The sequence below is a fragment of the Lathamus discolor genome, chromosome 2, assembly GCF_037157495.1.
Source record: "Lathamus discolor isolate bLatDis1 chromosome 2, bLatDis1.hap1, whole genome shotgun sequence".
Taxonomy (NCBI): domain Eukaryota; kingdom Metazoa; phylum Chordata; class Aves; order Psittaciformes; family Psittacidae; genus Lathamus; species Lathamus discolor.
The window spans coordinates 92,841,319-92,858,833 of record NC_088885.1 but is presented as its reverse complement, the minus strand read 5'-3'; the positions used below and the strand labels follow the sequence as shown (position 1 = coordinate 92,858,833).

The following is a 17,515-nucleotide window of genomic DNA, read 5'->3' as shown; positions in this document are numbered from 1 at the left end:
TAGGCAGACTTACCTCTGTGCCAGCACGGTGAATAGAAAGCTCACACAATGAGAGAAAGAAGTGTTATTGCTTTGGTAGCTTTGTGGCAGAAGGTTTAGCAGGTGTTTACCTGAACGGTGGCCCAATGTTCTGACCCACCTTGTGATGCTGGAAGGGTGCTCTGCCTGCCCTGGTGCAGGGAGGTGTTCCATGCCGCTGGGGACCCAGCTCTCCAGCTACCCAGCCTGTATCTAAGCTTGGCACTCAAACCACATTGCATACCAACCAAGCCACTGCTTTTTGCCTGGAATTTAAATGTATTAGTTTGTTGAAAGGAAGGAACTGAGCAAAAGATAGCTGCCACTGCATTTGCAGTGGGCGGAAGACACAGGAACAGCTATTTTAGGTGGATGCTTTTCAGAGTGGTTTCCTTGTGGTGTGGTACACTGTGGTCGCTAGGTGCATGTTGATTTGTAGTGTAATGAAAAAATTGCCTAACAGGGATATAAAGATGTAAATGTTTAGATTTCACTGGTCTAAAGCATACACTGTTTAAATGCTGATTGAAAAACAGCACAGATTGTTTGCAAGCTAGGACATGTCTGTCATATGTTTACTCTTCTTTTTTTTCCTTCACTGTGTAGGAAGTGCTTTCCTCTTTTAAAGTGAGGATACCCAGGCATGTGCAGAGATTGGAAAAATGGCTAGCTAATTTGGGTGTCAGTGTTGCTCTTTTTTCATTTACCTGCTCTCTTGGTGCAGGAGGAGAACGTGTGCAAAAGCCATACACAGTCTGTGCCACTGCAGATCCTGGCAAACTGTTTGATCTCATCAGATAGAAAGAAGATAACAAATTGATGTGATCCTAGATGTTTTGAAGTCTCTGCAAAAAATGGAAAAGGGAAGAAAGAGGTGTGCTTTGATAAGTTTATAATAGGGATCTGTCAGCTAGTCATAAATGGGGAAGAAGATGAAGATGAGAGGAAAGAACTGTTCTTCCATGACAGTTTTTTACAAAGTGCAGATGTTCATAAGCTGGCTTTTCAGTGTCCATTTGCTTTTTCTTCTTGAAGGCTTGGAAAACATCACAGTTGTAAACTTTCTGAAGAGGTTCTTCTGCGCTAGTTCCCTTGCATGGCAAATAAACTTCATACCTGCACACCTTCAGTTTTGCTAAACTGGATATGTTATGATGAAAATTATCAGGAGATGTTTTAATTTTATCTTGTTTAGGTTCTGGCTCTGAATTGCAAAACTTTGCAAGGCATTTTCAAGTTCTTTCCTGTAGTTTGAGAGGCAGGATCTGGTGTAATTCCTTCAAACAATCTAGCTTTGTGAGACTTTTGGATCCATCGAACTTGGTGTCATTTTGAACAGTTGTGGAGGATAAATTGAATACAACCAGAGTGTCAAAGAGAAATTACTTTTTATGTCCATATAGCTTGAAGTTAGGTTGTCAGTTTTAAGTTCCCTCCATAACAACAACTTTTATTTATTATTTTTTTTTTTAAAGGAAGATTTACTGTGGTCAGGTAATTCTACCATCTTATCTTCTTTCTGTGGTTAACTGCGCAAATTCCAGTGCTTTCTTCCAGACCCCTTTGAGGACCTTTTGTGGTTGTGAGCTTTATAGCAGAAGTCATCTGTTATGCTTGAGACAATATATTTTAAAAGTATGTAGCAGAACATGGATTATAAAATAAATGAAGCATGAATGTATAGAACTCATATCCATGGATTTTCAAGCTTTAAGGTCTGAAATAAAAGTCTACATGTGGAAAGATAATTCATAGTAGTTCTAAAGAGTGGTTTTTGTTCATTAGGTAGGCTTTCTTTTGAGATTTGGATGTTTCTCCAGCAGGAATGTTTTCTTGCAAAACATGTGGACTGAGTGGTTTTTTTCCTGCCCATGATGAAACTTTTTCTTCTCGAGTTTGAGTAGCACACCATCCTGTGTTGTGTGGAGGAGCAGCTAGAGTAATGACCATGAATGAAAAACACCGGGTAACAGTGCAAAACTTTGTGTTTGTCTACTATGGGATCAAGAATTCTAATGAAAATCTAGCATATAATTAAAAATTGCTTTAAACCTGTTTGAGTGCATCAGCTGTGTGCCATTTGCAGCAGAAAAATGGTGTCATCAGTCTTGGCTGTTGCTTGCCTGCTTCTGAGGCTTGTGAAAGCAATAAAAACTGTTCTAGCTAGTGCGTGAGCAATATTGACCTGCAAGCATAGTGGATAGTGTGACACTGGTGTGGATAATCCCTATTTTAATTTTTTCTGTCTTTTTAAAGTCAATAGAAGTAGCATAAGTAGTTCCTAGACTGCTTGACTAGTATCATACTATAGGTACAGTAAAACAGTAGAATTTTCCCTATGAAAGTATATTATATATATCTCTGTTTTAATCCTTAGAGAAAGTGGTTATTTTTTTGTACACCCCTTCCTGAATCTGTAATACAGATTAAAATTATGCTTAACTACCACAATTTCACTTGGTAGTAAAATGGGCACGATGGTTCTCAGCTGTCATACAATAGTTCATGAAATACAGTTTATTGCCTACTAATAGAATATGATTTCTTTTTATATTTCAATTTTGTTATGGTAATTAACTTCATACCTGAGGTTTCAGAGTATTTTAGTGGCTTGTCTACGTAAAATTCAGCTGTGAATGCTTATTTGGTTTTAAAAATTTGAAGGCATAAATTACTTATTATATATAAGCCAGTGACATTATTTGGTTACCCAAATAATGTAGGTGTGGACACAGCTTCATATTTGATTTTACAACAAGGCAGTTAGGTTTAAAAAAAATTACCTTTGTATAGTTTAGCCTATCCTGAACTATTTATGGGACATCTTGGTAGCTGGGCACTGCAGTGCTCAGCTTCCACTTTGACTCAGCTTTTCATGTCCTTCCACTCTTCAGTGTTGTTAACATAAGACACTCAAGCTGAGGAAGGTGAACTTTGACTTTCAATCTGCAGTTTCTAATTTGAGTTCATGCAGTCTTGTTTGTAGCCCCCAAAAAGGCTTTATTTAGGAAATAAATTAGTGATAGATATGTGTTTTGTGAAGAGGCTGTTTTCTTTTGCACTGTGGTGCTGTTAAAAAGCTGAAGCAGGCAATAGAGGAAGCCGTAGAATTCCTGAATTCTTCAATTGGCACAGTGCAGGAAATGGAGCAATGAGTTGTTATTGCCCTGAGTGCACTGGCTTAAGGTGTTATTTTTTAAATGGGCTTTTAAAAATGAGCATCACAAAGATCTTTTACATGAGCAAAAAAAATTACTGAAAATGTGAAAGCATTATAAGTATGCCTTGCTCTCATAGATATTATGTAGAACTTGAACAGTGTAGGAAGCAGATATCTGCTATTACTTCATTTGCTTTTTCCTATTTGTTTTTCTTTTCTTATTCATTCTGCATGCAGTATATGGTATCTGAACTACTGCTAATCCAGTGTCCAGAGTCTTTGTCGTGGTTTAAACCCAGCCACACAGCTTGTCCACTCACTTTGCCCCCTTCTTGCCCTCCCCCTACTCCTGGAGGGACAGAGAGGAGAATCAAAAAGAGTGCAACTCCCATGGGTTGAGATAAGAACAGTTTAGTAACTAAGGTATAACACAAATCACTACTGCTACCACCAATAATAATAGTGCTAAAGGAAATAACAAGGGGAAAGAATACAACACCTCAACACCAGCTGACCAATAACTCCCCCCACCCCACCCCCCAGCCAAGCACTGGCTGATACCTCGTCCAACCCTGCAGTGCCTAGCCCTTCTGGGTAACTCCCCGTTACATCCTGGGCATGACGTGCTGTGGTATGGAATACCTCTTTGGCTAGTTTGGGTCAGGTGTCCTGTCTCTGCTTCTTCCCAGCTTTCCCTCCTCCCTGGCAGAGCATGAGGCTCAGAAAGTCCTTGATCAGACTTAAAACATCTGTGTTAGCAGCTCTGTTCCCAGGCCAAAAGTCAAAACACAGCGCTGCACCAGCTACTAAGAAGGAGAAAAATGACTGCTACTGCTGAACCCAGGACAGTTACAGTAATGCTTCATGCTTTGTAAGATGACACATTGGATTCTGCCATGACTTAGCTGCATGGTTTCATTTTCTGTGTGTAAAGCAGCATCAGCAAAGTTTGGAGGGCGGTTCATACAATCTGGTTTGGTCCTTTGCAAATGTGGCAAAAGTATTTTCCTTAGAAGTTGGACTAAAGGATGCTAAGAACCTGAGTACTGAAATCTATGGTCAGTATTGGTTTTCTACCAGTAAGCTCTTCTAGAATTTAATTAACTTTAGGTTATCTGATTTCAAGATTAAGTTTTCAGATAACCAGTCTTCCTGTTGAATATGTTGAGAGGCTGCAATAATTCTTTTTTTCCTTACATGTAAATATTATGACTATGTAAAGAATATAACTGTTTTGGCCAAATAATTTCTATAAACCTGTAATAGCTGCCTATCCTGTCTTATTACTAGCCAGTCTTTGTCCTCTTCAGTTTTCAGAGCAAAAAATGCCTGAAACTGTACACATTTTAAGATATTGCAGGTAAAAATCTGTATGATGCAGGTAACTTAAACCTTTTGCTAAAAAAAAGGTGAGGGTGAAGAGTAAGAAAGATCTCAGAAAAGCTGAAGTAGAGTCTTTGTCTCTAAAACTTGTCTCAATGAAAGAAATATATATATGTAAAATTTTTATATATAAACACATACATAAAGAACAAACATTTGATATGAATATTCCTTTTTTTAGGGATAATTAATTTACTTAGTGTTGTTACTCTGTGACAGTAAGTGCAGCTCTGCTTTCTGTAATTTAACCAATATTAATGTATAATTAATGGTCTGAAGAGAGCAAAGCCTTTTCTGTTACATCTGTACAGTATTTTGAGAGCACGGAGTCTGTCATCAAGTCCCTCTCTGCCATTCATCAAGAGACTGGATGGCTCCCAACAGAAGTGGTAACCCCAGTCCAGCTGTGTGAGTGTACATACGTACGTACCAGACAGCAGAACTGAATTAAGAATGGGTGGCTTACTGTGCTGCATGGCTTATCTCCACCAAGTTTTTGCAGCTTCTCACAGTGCTTGCATTACGCTCAGTATGTTGTTGGCTTAATGGGATCTTAGGGACATGTCAGTCAAGATACAGCATGATGCTAGAAATAAAACTCAGGTTTATTTCTTCTCCTGGCCACCTTCTCCAGTCCATCTTTGACATTCATGTGTGGTCTTGCTGAATCCAGAGTTCAGCATAGCTGGATTTTTCTTGAAAAACACTTCACAATACAAGTTTACCAGAGATATGTTATAATGGAAAGCTAAGTGAAGTGCAGGGAAGGCTTGCAAAGCACTTAATAACTCTTATGCATTAGTTAAGCGTCTGACCTCTTGTAGTGGTGTGAGGATTTTTTTAGTTTATTCAACTGAATATATTGGATTTTCTTCTCAGAGGCAATAACTACTGAGCAGTCAGTAGGTACCTGATTTCTAGACTTAGGAATGATCCAGCTTCTCTACTCACTTGCTGGCTTTTGAAAGTAAAACGAAAAGTTAGGTTCTAATTTTGTGGAGGTTAGCGAAGGAAAGAGTACTCAAAATTAATTGTGGTCTGGGTTTTGTTTTTAAATCAAAGTTTTTTTCTTTGTAACTACCTTCATTGAAGTTAAAATGCTTTCAAGTACTTCCTAAATAAGCAAATAGAGATAATATCATATACATGGTCTACCCTGAAGGCTTATTTGTGGGTGAACTCCAGCATAAAAAGCTGCCGGATGAAGAAGTATCATTATATTTTACTATGGAAGAATTTTTTTCTTTACTCTGTAGTACTTCTGGTAAATATTGGGCTGGAAGTATGTGCGAGAATATATGTCACTATAGGTATTTTCATGCCTATTTAAGTTCTAACTTTAAAATGCCTATGCTTTTTTGTTGGCACTTTTTTTTTTTTTTTTTTTCTTAATAGACTCATTTTCTGTTTTTTCTGGAAAACTTAAGATGATGACTAGAATGACTGAAACCTTATCCATGCAATTTTTGATAACATATATTCTCAGAATGCTCTGCTAGACCTAGTCATTATTTATATGACAGGCAAATAATTTTGCTATGCTGGAATTTATCACAGATGTTAGCCGCTGGAAGCAAATATATGAAACTGAGTCTTTAAATTTTTAAATACTGATTTTAATTTGGGGGTGAGGAGCTTCTGCTATAAAGATATCACACTGTCTTAACAGTGACAGTTAGAAACCTTGCAGCTACTGCTTTGGATATTGTGTGTGTGTAGAGATACACACAGATTTTCAACAAGGATATTAACCTTTATTCTGGTTCTAATTAAGAAGATGCTTCAAGAAGCCTTTTATTCTTTGTGTCTCAATTTGGATGCATTTTTGCACCATAAGCTGTAATGCTTAATCATCTAAGGCTTTCATGCTTGTTTTATGTTTAAAGTTTGGTTTTTTTATTTATTTTTTTTAAGTGATGCAAAATTTCATCATGTGATACTTCTAGCTTCCAAATTTACTTTATATATAATTTACGATCAATATGTTAGGAAAAGTTTGTGGGAAATAACTGTAAGTAAGAAGCAAGTGGTAACCTGCACACATTGCTCAGAATAAAGTTTACTTTAGTTGTTGCTTTAGTAATGCCTTGTAATTTGTATGGAAATGTGCAAGTACTGCATCGTGGTTAAATACCTCAAGTATTTTCCTGCAAAAAGTTAGAATAGAATTTTATATTCATAGATGACATCTAGTTTCTCATTGGGAATGTAGAAAAGGTAAAGTGTTTCCTCTGCAGAAAGTGAAAACAGAAATTGGTTTTCATAGGTGTTGAGTTAAACTTCGAGTCTTCTATTCAGAAAATCTGGCTGGATAACTTAACCCTCATTAAGATTCATTGATAATATATATGGCTTTGAAGTATTAAAAAAATTCTTAACTACATGGAAAGAAGAATCAGAATATAAATTAGTACAAAAAATACAGGTTAACTAAGGTTATTTTATCTGATAATAATTTGGGAGATTATTTTAACCAGCAAATAGGCAAAGCTGGTGCATGCTTACGAGCATTTGTATTGGTTGTCTTAAGGCTCTATGTTGATACAAAACCACCTTTAATTTGTTATAATTCCTTTTATTCTCATTTACTTTATTTCATATCTTTGAAAGAAATCGGCAGGTAACTATAAAATGTAACTATTATTGAAAGGACAAACAAGACTTGCCCATGTCTTTAGTTCAAGTTTTTCCCATTGACAATGAAAGTGGATTAGAAGCACTATCCTTTCATAAATGACATTCCCACAGATTCCGTAATGTTTACAATTTTCAAGCGCCTGACATGTGACTGTACATTTTCAGTCATGACTAAAGAAACTCTGAGAACACTTGGAGTGCAGTAGTCCCATCTAGAAAAAGCAGGAGTACACCTACTTTTATGAGTGGAAATTTCCCCATTTACCCAACTAAATTGTGGTAATGAATAATTCATAGTAAAGTAAAAACAAACAACAAAACCCAAACAAACCCAAACCAAAAACAAACAAAAAAGAAATACCCCCAAAACCCACACAAAAACCCCAAACAAAACCCAACAAACAAAAAAAACCAAACCCTATTCACAATTATATGTGGTGTGATTATGTGTAGAAAGTCCTTGAGTATATATACTGAGTATATACTCAGAATTCAATTCCTTGGTAACAAGCACATTAATTATAGTTACTCTGAAAATCAGGTCATAGATTTCTTTTACTAACTATTCTTAAGTGAGTTGGAAAGAAACTGAATGTTGGTATGGAAAAAGTCCTTTTAAAAGTCAGTCTGCAATACAAAAGATGAGGAAAACAAGTTATTTTTGTTCTGCTTGACTGCAGCGTTACTGTAGGAGAAGGCATGCATAACCAAACTTGTCCAGAAATGTGTTTAATGTACTTGGAAAACATTAACTTCTTTTTGTAGTTGTATTTGTTGCTCCTGTAAGCCTGTTGCATGGTTTGATTATAGGATAGAGTTCCACGTCTTTGTTTTATACCCAAAGGTGAAAATAACTGTTTTGGGGTGGTTTAGCTTATTGTGTTTTTTTAAAACTAAAATATAACTCTCAACTTTCTGGATTTGAGATGCCTATTTTAGGGAAAGGGGAATAATAATTAAACTACTCATTTATTGATAATGTTCAAATGTGTCTCTGAGATTTTTGTTGGTTTGTTTTGTGAACTACCCTCCTGCCCAAGGCTACAAAGTGGGAGCTAAGATTTGCATGTGATGGCTAGTCCTGGTTGCTCATGACTAGGGGCTGATTGCTGGTATTTAGAGCTGGCATCTGGTCTTTGCCTGAGATCTCAGTGACCCTTCGCCTGTCCCAAAAGCAGTTGCCATTGCAAGTTGCTTTGTGAGATTCCACATACCCATTTATATTGCACTGGGTTGATAAGCCATTTTAGGATTGATAAGCCATTTTAGTAGTCTGGATCTATTTAAAATACAGTTTTAAACACAAGTCATATATGGAAGAAAAGTAGTAGAGCAGGTGTTAATAACTGAGCTGCTCACCTCTTCTGTTCTCCTTCCCTTGCTCTTTAGACTAGGGATTCACAAAGTTGTTTCCTTACAGACTTACTGAGCATATGGCATGTTAGCCTGGTGCCTGTGATGTGACACCTGTAAAACAGCTCCCTCGGGAGCTTACTGTCTGCAGAGTAATGTTGAGGGCCATGAAGGTGGGAAGTAGAGAGTCTGGCTTTCCCTGCTTGAGATTCCTAACTGGTGGTAGTTTCTTGAGGCTTGACTAGGTCATTTGAGCTCCAGTTGACTAATGACTGTGGTGTCCAAACACTCAGCTGTTTATACCGACCTTGGCACAGTTTCCATGGTCAGCTGGCTCTGTCAAGGGCAGCCTCAGCTGGGGGCTCTTTGAATGCTGTAAACAAGAACCGTGAACTTTCAATGTGTTACTGGTTTGTTTTTAACATAAAGTTGTAAAAATCAAGGAATTCCACTTCTTCATTTGCAAAATTCATGTGAATTGGTCACACTAGTGTGTTTGAATTTCTTGTGATGAATTTCCAAGTTATTGTTTCAATTGGGGCATCCAGCATATAACCTGACAATATTAAAACAAAAGTAACTGTTTAAAGAAAAGTAACTGTGAAGAACAAGCATAAAAAACAACTCTAACCTTAATCTAAAGCTTAAGCATCTCTCTGATTTTATAATGAAGAGCAATATTCAAGTATGTATTACTGTTAATTCTTGAGTAGTTTCTATGAATGTTGCCAGGCAGACTGTTAACAGCTTTATGACATAGAAAACACCAGGTCTGACTTGCTGGAGGACATATGGGAGTTCAGCAATAACAATGCACATTGTATGATCTCTTTGATAGCATTCATAATTCTTGTTATTTTGTGAAAAACTTCAAAATGGAATGTCATCCTTGTTGCAGATAGCTTTAGGATGAAATTCCTGTCATCTTTTGTGTATAGTTGACAGCATTTAATGGAGACCTGGGCTTAGGTTTAGAGACTATCAGGGGCAATGGTTGAATTTCATGTAGAAATAGATACAGAAGTGGAGAAGACATTTTAGGAGTTTAAGTTATAAAGAACATGGGGAAACCTAACCTGAAAATTAAACTTAGCCTACGAAGTCCACCTCAAGTGTGGGCTAGATTATCTTGGTGACATGCTAGGCTTTCTACTAAGAGGGGCCTTGGCATGAAATGGACGTGTAATTACTTGTACTACTATGCACGGTCAGTTAAATAGAAATCATCAATTTGTTTATTCAGGTTTATATTTTTTTTCCACAGCAGTAAGAGTTGGGAGCTTTTTATGGTTTTGTTTTTTGTTTGGTTTTGGTAGTTTTTTGTTAGCTTTGGTTTCTCACCAGGTAGAAAGCACACATATGTATAGATGTTATTGGTGCTATTTTATCAGCTTTTATATTTGAAGCTTGAACAAGTGAGTGGCAAGATCTAGCTGTATTATAACAGTTGAAAAAATAATGCTCTGCTGGAGTGTGGTTAGGATTACGTATCAAAATTTCCACCGGGTCTCCAAGCATGGCTTATCCTGCAGCACACTCTGCACTAGGAGTTGTGGGGCTCAGTGAGATTTTCTTGCTTTCTCCAGGCAGATCAGGAGCTGAATTTTGACGATACCTTGCGGTTGTTGCTCTCTGCTGCAACCCAGCTAAGGTGGGAGAGAATTAAAACATCCATAGAAAAAGGGAACAGTGGAAGCATAAGATCGGAATCACTGGGGGAGGCAAGTGAGACGGGTTGGGGAATATGAGCAGAGTGGTCAAATAGTGCTTTCCCAAGAGCAAAGTCTGTAAGGTCCAGGAGCGCTAGGCATTGCAATGTGGACTGAGCCCCAAAGCCCAGGCTGACAAACTTTGAATGTAGCTACCAAAACCGTTTTCTCATCTAGTAGCTGAAGAATAATTTTCTCCTCAGTGAAGAATATTTTTTTCCTTCTGCCCGTCAGTGGCCTAGTTGGTAGAGAGCTATTTCTGCAAGTGAAAAGTTTCGGGGTTTTTCTGTTTGTTTTGGGGGATGGAAGGGGGCAAAAAGACTGTGCAGACTTGTGTAGTCACCTGGCTGTTTGGTAAAAGGTGAATACGGTGCTGAATAAGTAGTTTAAAACTTAGCTGCTAGAAAATTAGAGAATGTGTGATTGAAGGCGTTGTATACAGTTGTAATCTGTCTTCACCTTCTGTATGTCCCTCATCATTAGATGACTGCCTGTTTTACTTATCAACAATCATTGCTGAATAAGAAAGCCCATATTCTGGATTAATAAAAAAAAAAAAAAAAACCAAACTAAAAACATGTCAAACTGCAGACCTTATATAAAAAAGTTTCAAAGCTATAGGAATATATAATGGTCTGTATGGAAATACTGTTCAGAATTCACCTAAAGAATTCACCTTTTTTCCCTCCTTTAAAAACAGAAGAAAACAAAAAATGCCAAAGAAACAAACAAACAAACAAAACCCACACCTTTGGAAAATAATAGGAAAATACTGTTGATTTCCTCAGAAGAAATGCTGTCTAAATAAATCAATCTTGGCAACTTAAAGTGTTTGTTTTAGAAAATACACGATAGCAAGCTGTCAAAGAAAAGTATGAGGGAATTCTTTTGCGTGCCTGACTTCGGAGTTTTCTGTGAGAAGGGAATTGTAACAGTTACACATTGTTACGCGAGGATGCATCACTGCACTCCTTTGTTGCCCCTGGTGCTCTGTACAATTTTGCATGTTTTTTTCATGCATTTCACGTTTGCTTTTTGTGGTGGGGTGTGTGTAGATTTGTTTCAGAATTTGTTTTATTATAAACTGTTCAGCATCTTTATCTGCTTAAAAGAAAAGCCAGCCTACATTTTAGGGCAGACACACAAATAAGGGGAGATTGCAAAATAGTCCTGATGTTGGCCCTCTCTAGGTTGGCCAGCAGTCTAGGAAACACTCATAGTATGCAAGTCTCTTTGTAGTTAGCCTCTAATAAGCGAGGTATAATGTGATAATTGGTATGGTAATTAACCTGGAAAACTGTCCTCTGTTTCCCTTGCCAACTGGCTTTATATGCTCTGATGTTAATGGGTAAACTGATCCAGTGAAGAGAAACTTGAAATGTTTGCAGGCTTGACTGTATTTAATTACTTTCTTATTTCAATGACTAGCTTTTTTTTTTTCTCTTTGGGATTCATTTTGTTTTCTTTTGCATCTGTAAATATGGCTGTTTGGTGTTCATGAAAACTTCCTCCAAAACAGGAAAAAAAAAAACCCCACAACTTTCTTTTTTGTGTATGTGTGTGAATGTTCTTCCTGGATTCAAATTTCTGACTTCATAAATTTATGTATGCCAGGCTGTAAAATATTGACGTGTTCTAATGTTAATTCTGGTTGCTTTGCACATGGTGTTTGTGTATATATATTTTCCTGAAACAAAATGTTGTTTGACAGGATGTGATCAGAATTAACACCAAGCTGTTTTGTAAGTTAGAGTAAACACAGTTGTTTTATTTTAGTGAAACTTGTATGGTAAATACAGTAGGATGTAGCTACATGGGATAAAAACTTATCTTGACATTGTCTTCCTGGTTGATAGTAGGTGTTTGGGTGGTTTTTTTACTAATTTAAACTAAAGCAATGCCAAATGCCTGACATAAGCATAGATTTCAGAGGTTACCTGTGATTCCCTTTAGAATATTCGCATTTGGAACACTGAAGTACCTCTATATATGCATTCCTGTTCTGGTATACAGCATGCTAATTTTACAACTTACTCTTTTTTATAACAATCATTTGTTATTATAGGTATTTGGGGTGTAATAAGGTCTACATGATGTGGATTTCTCTGCAAAACCATAAATGTAACATAGTGAATTATAAAAACTGCTATTAAACACAATTTCTGTTTTACAGGTTATTCGGCAATAGTTATGAACTCCCGTTTACGGGCCTTAGGTGGGAGGATAAATAACATACGAGCTTCAGAACTACCGAAAGAGAAAACCCGGTCGGAGATAATCTGTAACGTCCACTTTTTGGATGGCTCAGTGCAAAGCTTCAAAGTTAACGTAAGTTTGGAAAACTACTTTTTAAATAAATGCATAGAAGTTTACGTGAAAGCTAAATATCAAATGTGGGACCCTGTGGCATGAGATTTCCAAAAGATGGTGAAGATTAAGTGTTGCCATTACAAATTGCAGAATTACTGGTTCTGAAATGGCTTTATGAAGTGCTACTTTAATTTTCTTTGAAGTCAACCAGCTGAAACATCACAAAATATTGCATGCAGACTGTATCTGGGAAACGGTCTTCTGTATGATATGGAAACCATGAAGAAACAGATCTGGTGATCATCATCAGCTATGAATAAGTAATTCATATTTAAAGGGGACTCCCAAATTTGGATATGCTTCTCTCATCAAAGCACTGGTAGTGTTAAAATGAGGAGTCCTTGTACTGATGTCAGTACATGTGTTCTGAAATGTAAAGATGTGTGTAGTGAAGATGTCATGGCTTAGTAGGGCAGTTCTGTTCAGTCTTTTGTACTTCAGTGTAGTTTTTTTGGGAGCGGGGAGGGAAAGGGGATTAATGGAGATTTATACTCTACACTTTCAGTGTATTTTATCCTATAAATATGGTTTGTAACCTTTACTGCTTAAAATTATTAGTTAATTTTAAACGAAAACAAAGGAAATACTTTAACTCCTCAGTCAATTTTAAGTAGAATTATCTGACCATGCAGAAAAACTGTGGATGAATTCAAGTATAATCATATGAATTTGTGATATGATACTCATTTTAGCAATTTACCCTATTTGAGAAGAAGCATTTTGCTGAGAAAGCTGCATTGTTGAATCTGTTTATGTTATGTGGTACTTCATTGTAGGAGATTAAAAACTTCACCTGAAAATTGTATTTTCCTAAGTGTTATTGCAGTTCTGTCTGCCGACTAATTTAATTTTTAACTTTATCTGTTGGATATTTATTGAAATAGAAATTATGTGGTAGATAAACAGATTTTTTTTCTAATATATACAGAACTAGGCTCACATTTTAGTATATATTTTGTCTACTATATATATATGTATGTTGATACATGTCTTTGCGTGTGTGTGTGTGTGTGTGTATGAAGTAGCTAACATTGGGGACTGGAGTACAAGGAAAGTAGGTATTTAAGAGAAAGGGCACCACATCAGTATACAATTCCCATTTTTTGTATTCAGAATGCTCTAGAGTATTGCCTTGTCTATCACTAAGCTAGCATAATTGCCTTCCCCCCTGCACAAAGATCTTTGAAAAATTGGGACTTTTAAACTTTTTGAAATCCATGCATAGTAGTATAATTCTTCCTTGTAAACAAGTGTTAGCAAAGCTTTAGGTTTAGTGTCTGGCCTGAAGTCCAGCATGGATAAGTGAACTTTGTTTCTCATTTCGTCCTTTGAGGAGTGAATGCAATAGGATAAATGTGAACCACATTGAAACTCCGGACCCAGCTGCCTTCAATAGGTATTCCTGCTGGTTACCTCCTTCATCCAAGAACTGGAAAGGTCTCCTTTACTTCAGCTGTAATGCTGAACTGTCATAGCGGTACTGAAGGACCCATTATTGCTCAGTTGAAAAGAAGCAGGGAGCATGGCTACCCAACTGTGTTATGGCCTAATGCAAGGAAAAGATTTACCAGAATATTTATGTTCTTCGAGTACTGAGCTTTCTTCTCAGGACTGACTACAGAGAAAGCCTGCACTTATCTTCTAGGATGGCCCTTCCTGATTACCTCACCTTGATGACTGCCTGAGGACAGGCTTTGCCACACTGGTTGTGTTGCAAGGTTCGCTTCTCAAAAGGGTTTGAAGCCGTCTGCAGAAAATTTGTATCTGAGTTCTGCTTACTTTAACAGAAAAATTCAGCATAGTGAAAAATCTGTGCCTGACTGAGCGTGTGTTTTTAATTGCCAACATCATTCAATTTTATGTCTGTTAGCAAAGAGCAACTCAGGTCTGTGGTCAGTCTGGAAATCAGCTAGGCACGTATCGAAGGAAAAATAGTCTTGCCCTGAACAGATTTTCCCCGCTAGTGTGAATTCTTTCTGTGTTACTGTAGAGAAACTTTTTCTCAAATCAAGACATTGATTGATTTATAGATCTGATTTCGCTCCATACTGTTTTGCATCATCTTTGAGTTATGCGCCTGTCTTAGTACCTGTGATTATTGCTTTTTTAACGAGTTGGCTTTTGGTAATAGGGTTTCCTTCTAGAAATAAAATGATTAGGCAGTAATAATGAGAAGAGCTGCACACTTGAAATGTAAATCATAAGGAATGCTTTTCCTTCCCCATCATCTCAGTTAAGTTCTTCCTTCCAGTATTTGAGAAAGAACATGATTATTGCAATTAAAACCAACAGTTACTGTTGGTATGTTTCAAATTATGGGCAGAGATATGTGTCTTACAGGTTCTTTTTGCTCATGGGTGTAAGCCACTCATAGTAAAATGCAATGATGCGGAATTGTTGGATCTCTGTCACTAAGTTTTCCTGATGGATATTTTTGATAACATGTGTCCTAGCATGTTGATAGAACTGCTGTATGAAGTTTCAGGCTGGCAACAAATATTTAGTTTTATATTGAAGTAGAGATTAGCATACTCTGACTGCAAAACAGTAAGGCAGTATGAAATTTGATGATGCCTTTGGGGACAGTGAGAAAGTGATCTGACCTACAGCAGGCTTGTTAGTCTTAGCCTTTCATGGGGCCTGACTTCATAATAAATGCTGAAGGAAAGACTTAGTGGAGGGGAAATTTTTCTGAAGTTAGAATTGGAATGACTAACCTCATGTATATGTTGTTTTAAATCATTTTTGACGCAGAGGAAATGCAGTGGGTCAGAGCTCTGTGAGCTTGGATAAATATTTTGTATGACCTTTATATAGGAAAATACTACACTAGAGTGTATGGAATCTAAAAGAGTTACGGGAATAGCAGGGAGCTGGCTCAAGAGGTGGCAGTAGATCTTGCTGAAAAGGAGATGTTAAAAGAATACAGGGATATTAATAGGGTTCTTGACTGTCAAATTTCATTAACGTGTTGCTATTGAATCTCTTCCAGCAAATTAAAAATGCAACTTTTGAGGCCTTAATAATAAAAAGGATACAGGAATATGAGGTAGCAGGTAGATTATCTTGAATAAAGAGTAATTGCAGTGAGGGAAATCAGTACTGTAAACTCGATAGCTTTCATAAGATGATGTAGTGGGGTTTTTTTAAGCTCTATTTTCAGTTGCAGACAACAGAGGAGAACACTTGTAGTTTGCAGGCTGAGCTGCTCATGTGTTATTGTTCCTAAAAGGGGAGCACTATTAAGCACCAGATGGGAGTCTTCAGCCAATGTCAAGGAAGTACCAACAGTGTCAGTCTTGATGTTGAGGCCATCTTCCAGGGAATGTCATATACGGATCCTGGCTACTCACAGGCAAAAGAGGGAAGTTCCAGTCAGGCAGGCAAAGAAAGTACAACTAGGATGCTCTGCAGAAGTCAGGACCTAAGGAAAGAAGAGGCTGTTCTGTCTATTCTAGCTAAACAAAATCTTTCATGCACTGAATAAGAGTATCAGGTGAGTAAATAAATTCCAGGAACAAAAAAGGACAGTTAGCAGAAGAGCAAATAAATTAGCTGTGTGTAAAATCAGTGTGGAAATTAAAAGAAGGCATAGCAGTTCAAGCTCAGAGGCTGATGGGGACCAAAGGACACAAGCTGTTTGGTGGTAGATGACTGTTACAGGCTAAATTAGGAAACAATAACTTCAAACAGCACATGAGGGGCAGGGGCTGTTGTGTCTGAAGTGAGACTGAATTCATGCAAAAGCTTAGGTGGTGCTTAACTTTGAGGTTGTCATTGCCAGAAAGTGGAGGCAAAGCTCTTGCAGAGGAGAGGGACAAGGGCATGTGCTACAGGGGGATGTTGCACTGTCCTCTTAAAATGTCACTTTGTACTACTTACCTTGTAGAAGTTAACAAACTGAAAAGGATTATTTGCATATTTACTCCTTCACTTCAAAGAGCTGACAGTCTTCAACTTAGGTTTATACAATACTTAAGACAGTGGGTCTTGATCACCCCAGCTTCTAGGCAGTACTTGACATTAAAAACAATGAGTGGGTTCTTTCTCTTTGAAATAGCGTAGCTTACTAGAAATTAAACTTGACTAATCTAAATTCCCGAAATACTGCAGGAAATCGTTGCAGCATAGGCTGAATGTAATAGGTGTTAGTTATGACTTTTTTTAAATATTAATATTTGGCCTATCCAACATAAGGTGAAATATATTTCAAGGCAGACTGTAAATGGAGGTGAATGTGGTTACGTGGTGGTTGATGCAAGGCTTTTAATAGTTCAGAATAAGGATTGGTAGATGTCAGGAAGATGAAATAAATGAAAATTTCTTTTCTGGTACAAACAAGCAAACCTCTTGGAAATGTTTCTTTTTAGTAGAAAAAAAAAAGAAAATTCTTAAGAGCTTGTGTCACTGTAAGAGAATAGTGTGGAAAGTGGATTTTATTCGTCTTTTTTATCTCACTGTAGAAAGGCAGGAGCTTTATTAAGAATACCTTAACTACTTGCTGTAATGGTTGACAGGGTTAAGGAGAATTTTCTTCTAATGCCCAGTTTAGCTGAACAGTGTTCACATTGACTTGCCCTCTTCCTATGGTGGAGGGCAGTAAGAATAGCGTGCTGTAAAGCACTTAACATGTCGTATTAGAGTACACTGTCTTATGGAATGTATTGGAATAGATGTCAAGATTCTAAAGCAGACATGTGACATGCTTAGCCTGCCTCACTTTACATCTCAAAACTGTTTATGTGCCATATAGATTGAAGATTGTGTGATGTGAGCTGTGTGGTAACTTTAAGATGTATAGGCTGAAAAATAATTCAGGTGTTTCATAAAGTCAAAGCTGAGTAAATATAGATTCTTCTTGAGGAAAAACAAAAATCTTCAGCTT

At 37.2% G+C, this 17,515-nt stretch overlaps 1 protein-coding gene across 3 annotated transcripts in view; it reads left to right on the top strand.

The window, feature by feature from the left end:
• The window catches only part of PTPN3 (protein tyrosine phosphatase non-receptor type 3), a 111,071-nt gene that overhangs the window by 17,704 nt on the left and 75,852 nt on the right, over positions 1-17,515 (top strand). For all 3 annotated transcript variants that reach the window (XM_065667754.1, XM_065667753.1, XM_065667752.1), the window contains exon 2: positions 12,434-12,588. In XM_065667754.1, coding sequence (XP_065523826.1) covers positions 12,451-12,588 — 138 coding nt within the window. In that variant the 5' untranslated portion in view covers positions 12,434-12,450. The remainder of the gene's footprint in view (positions 1-12,433; positions 12,589-17,515) is intronic.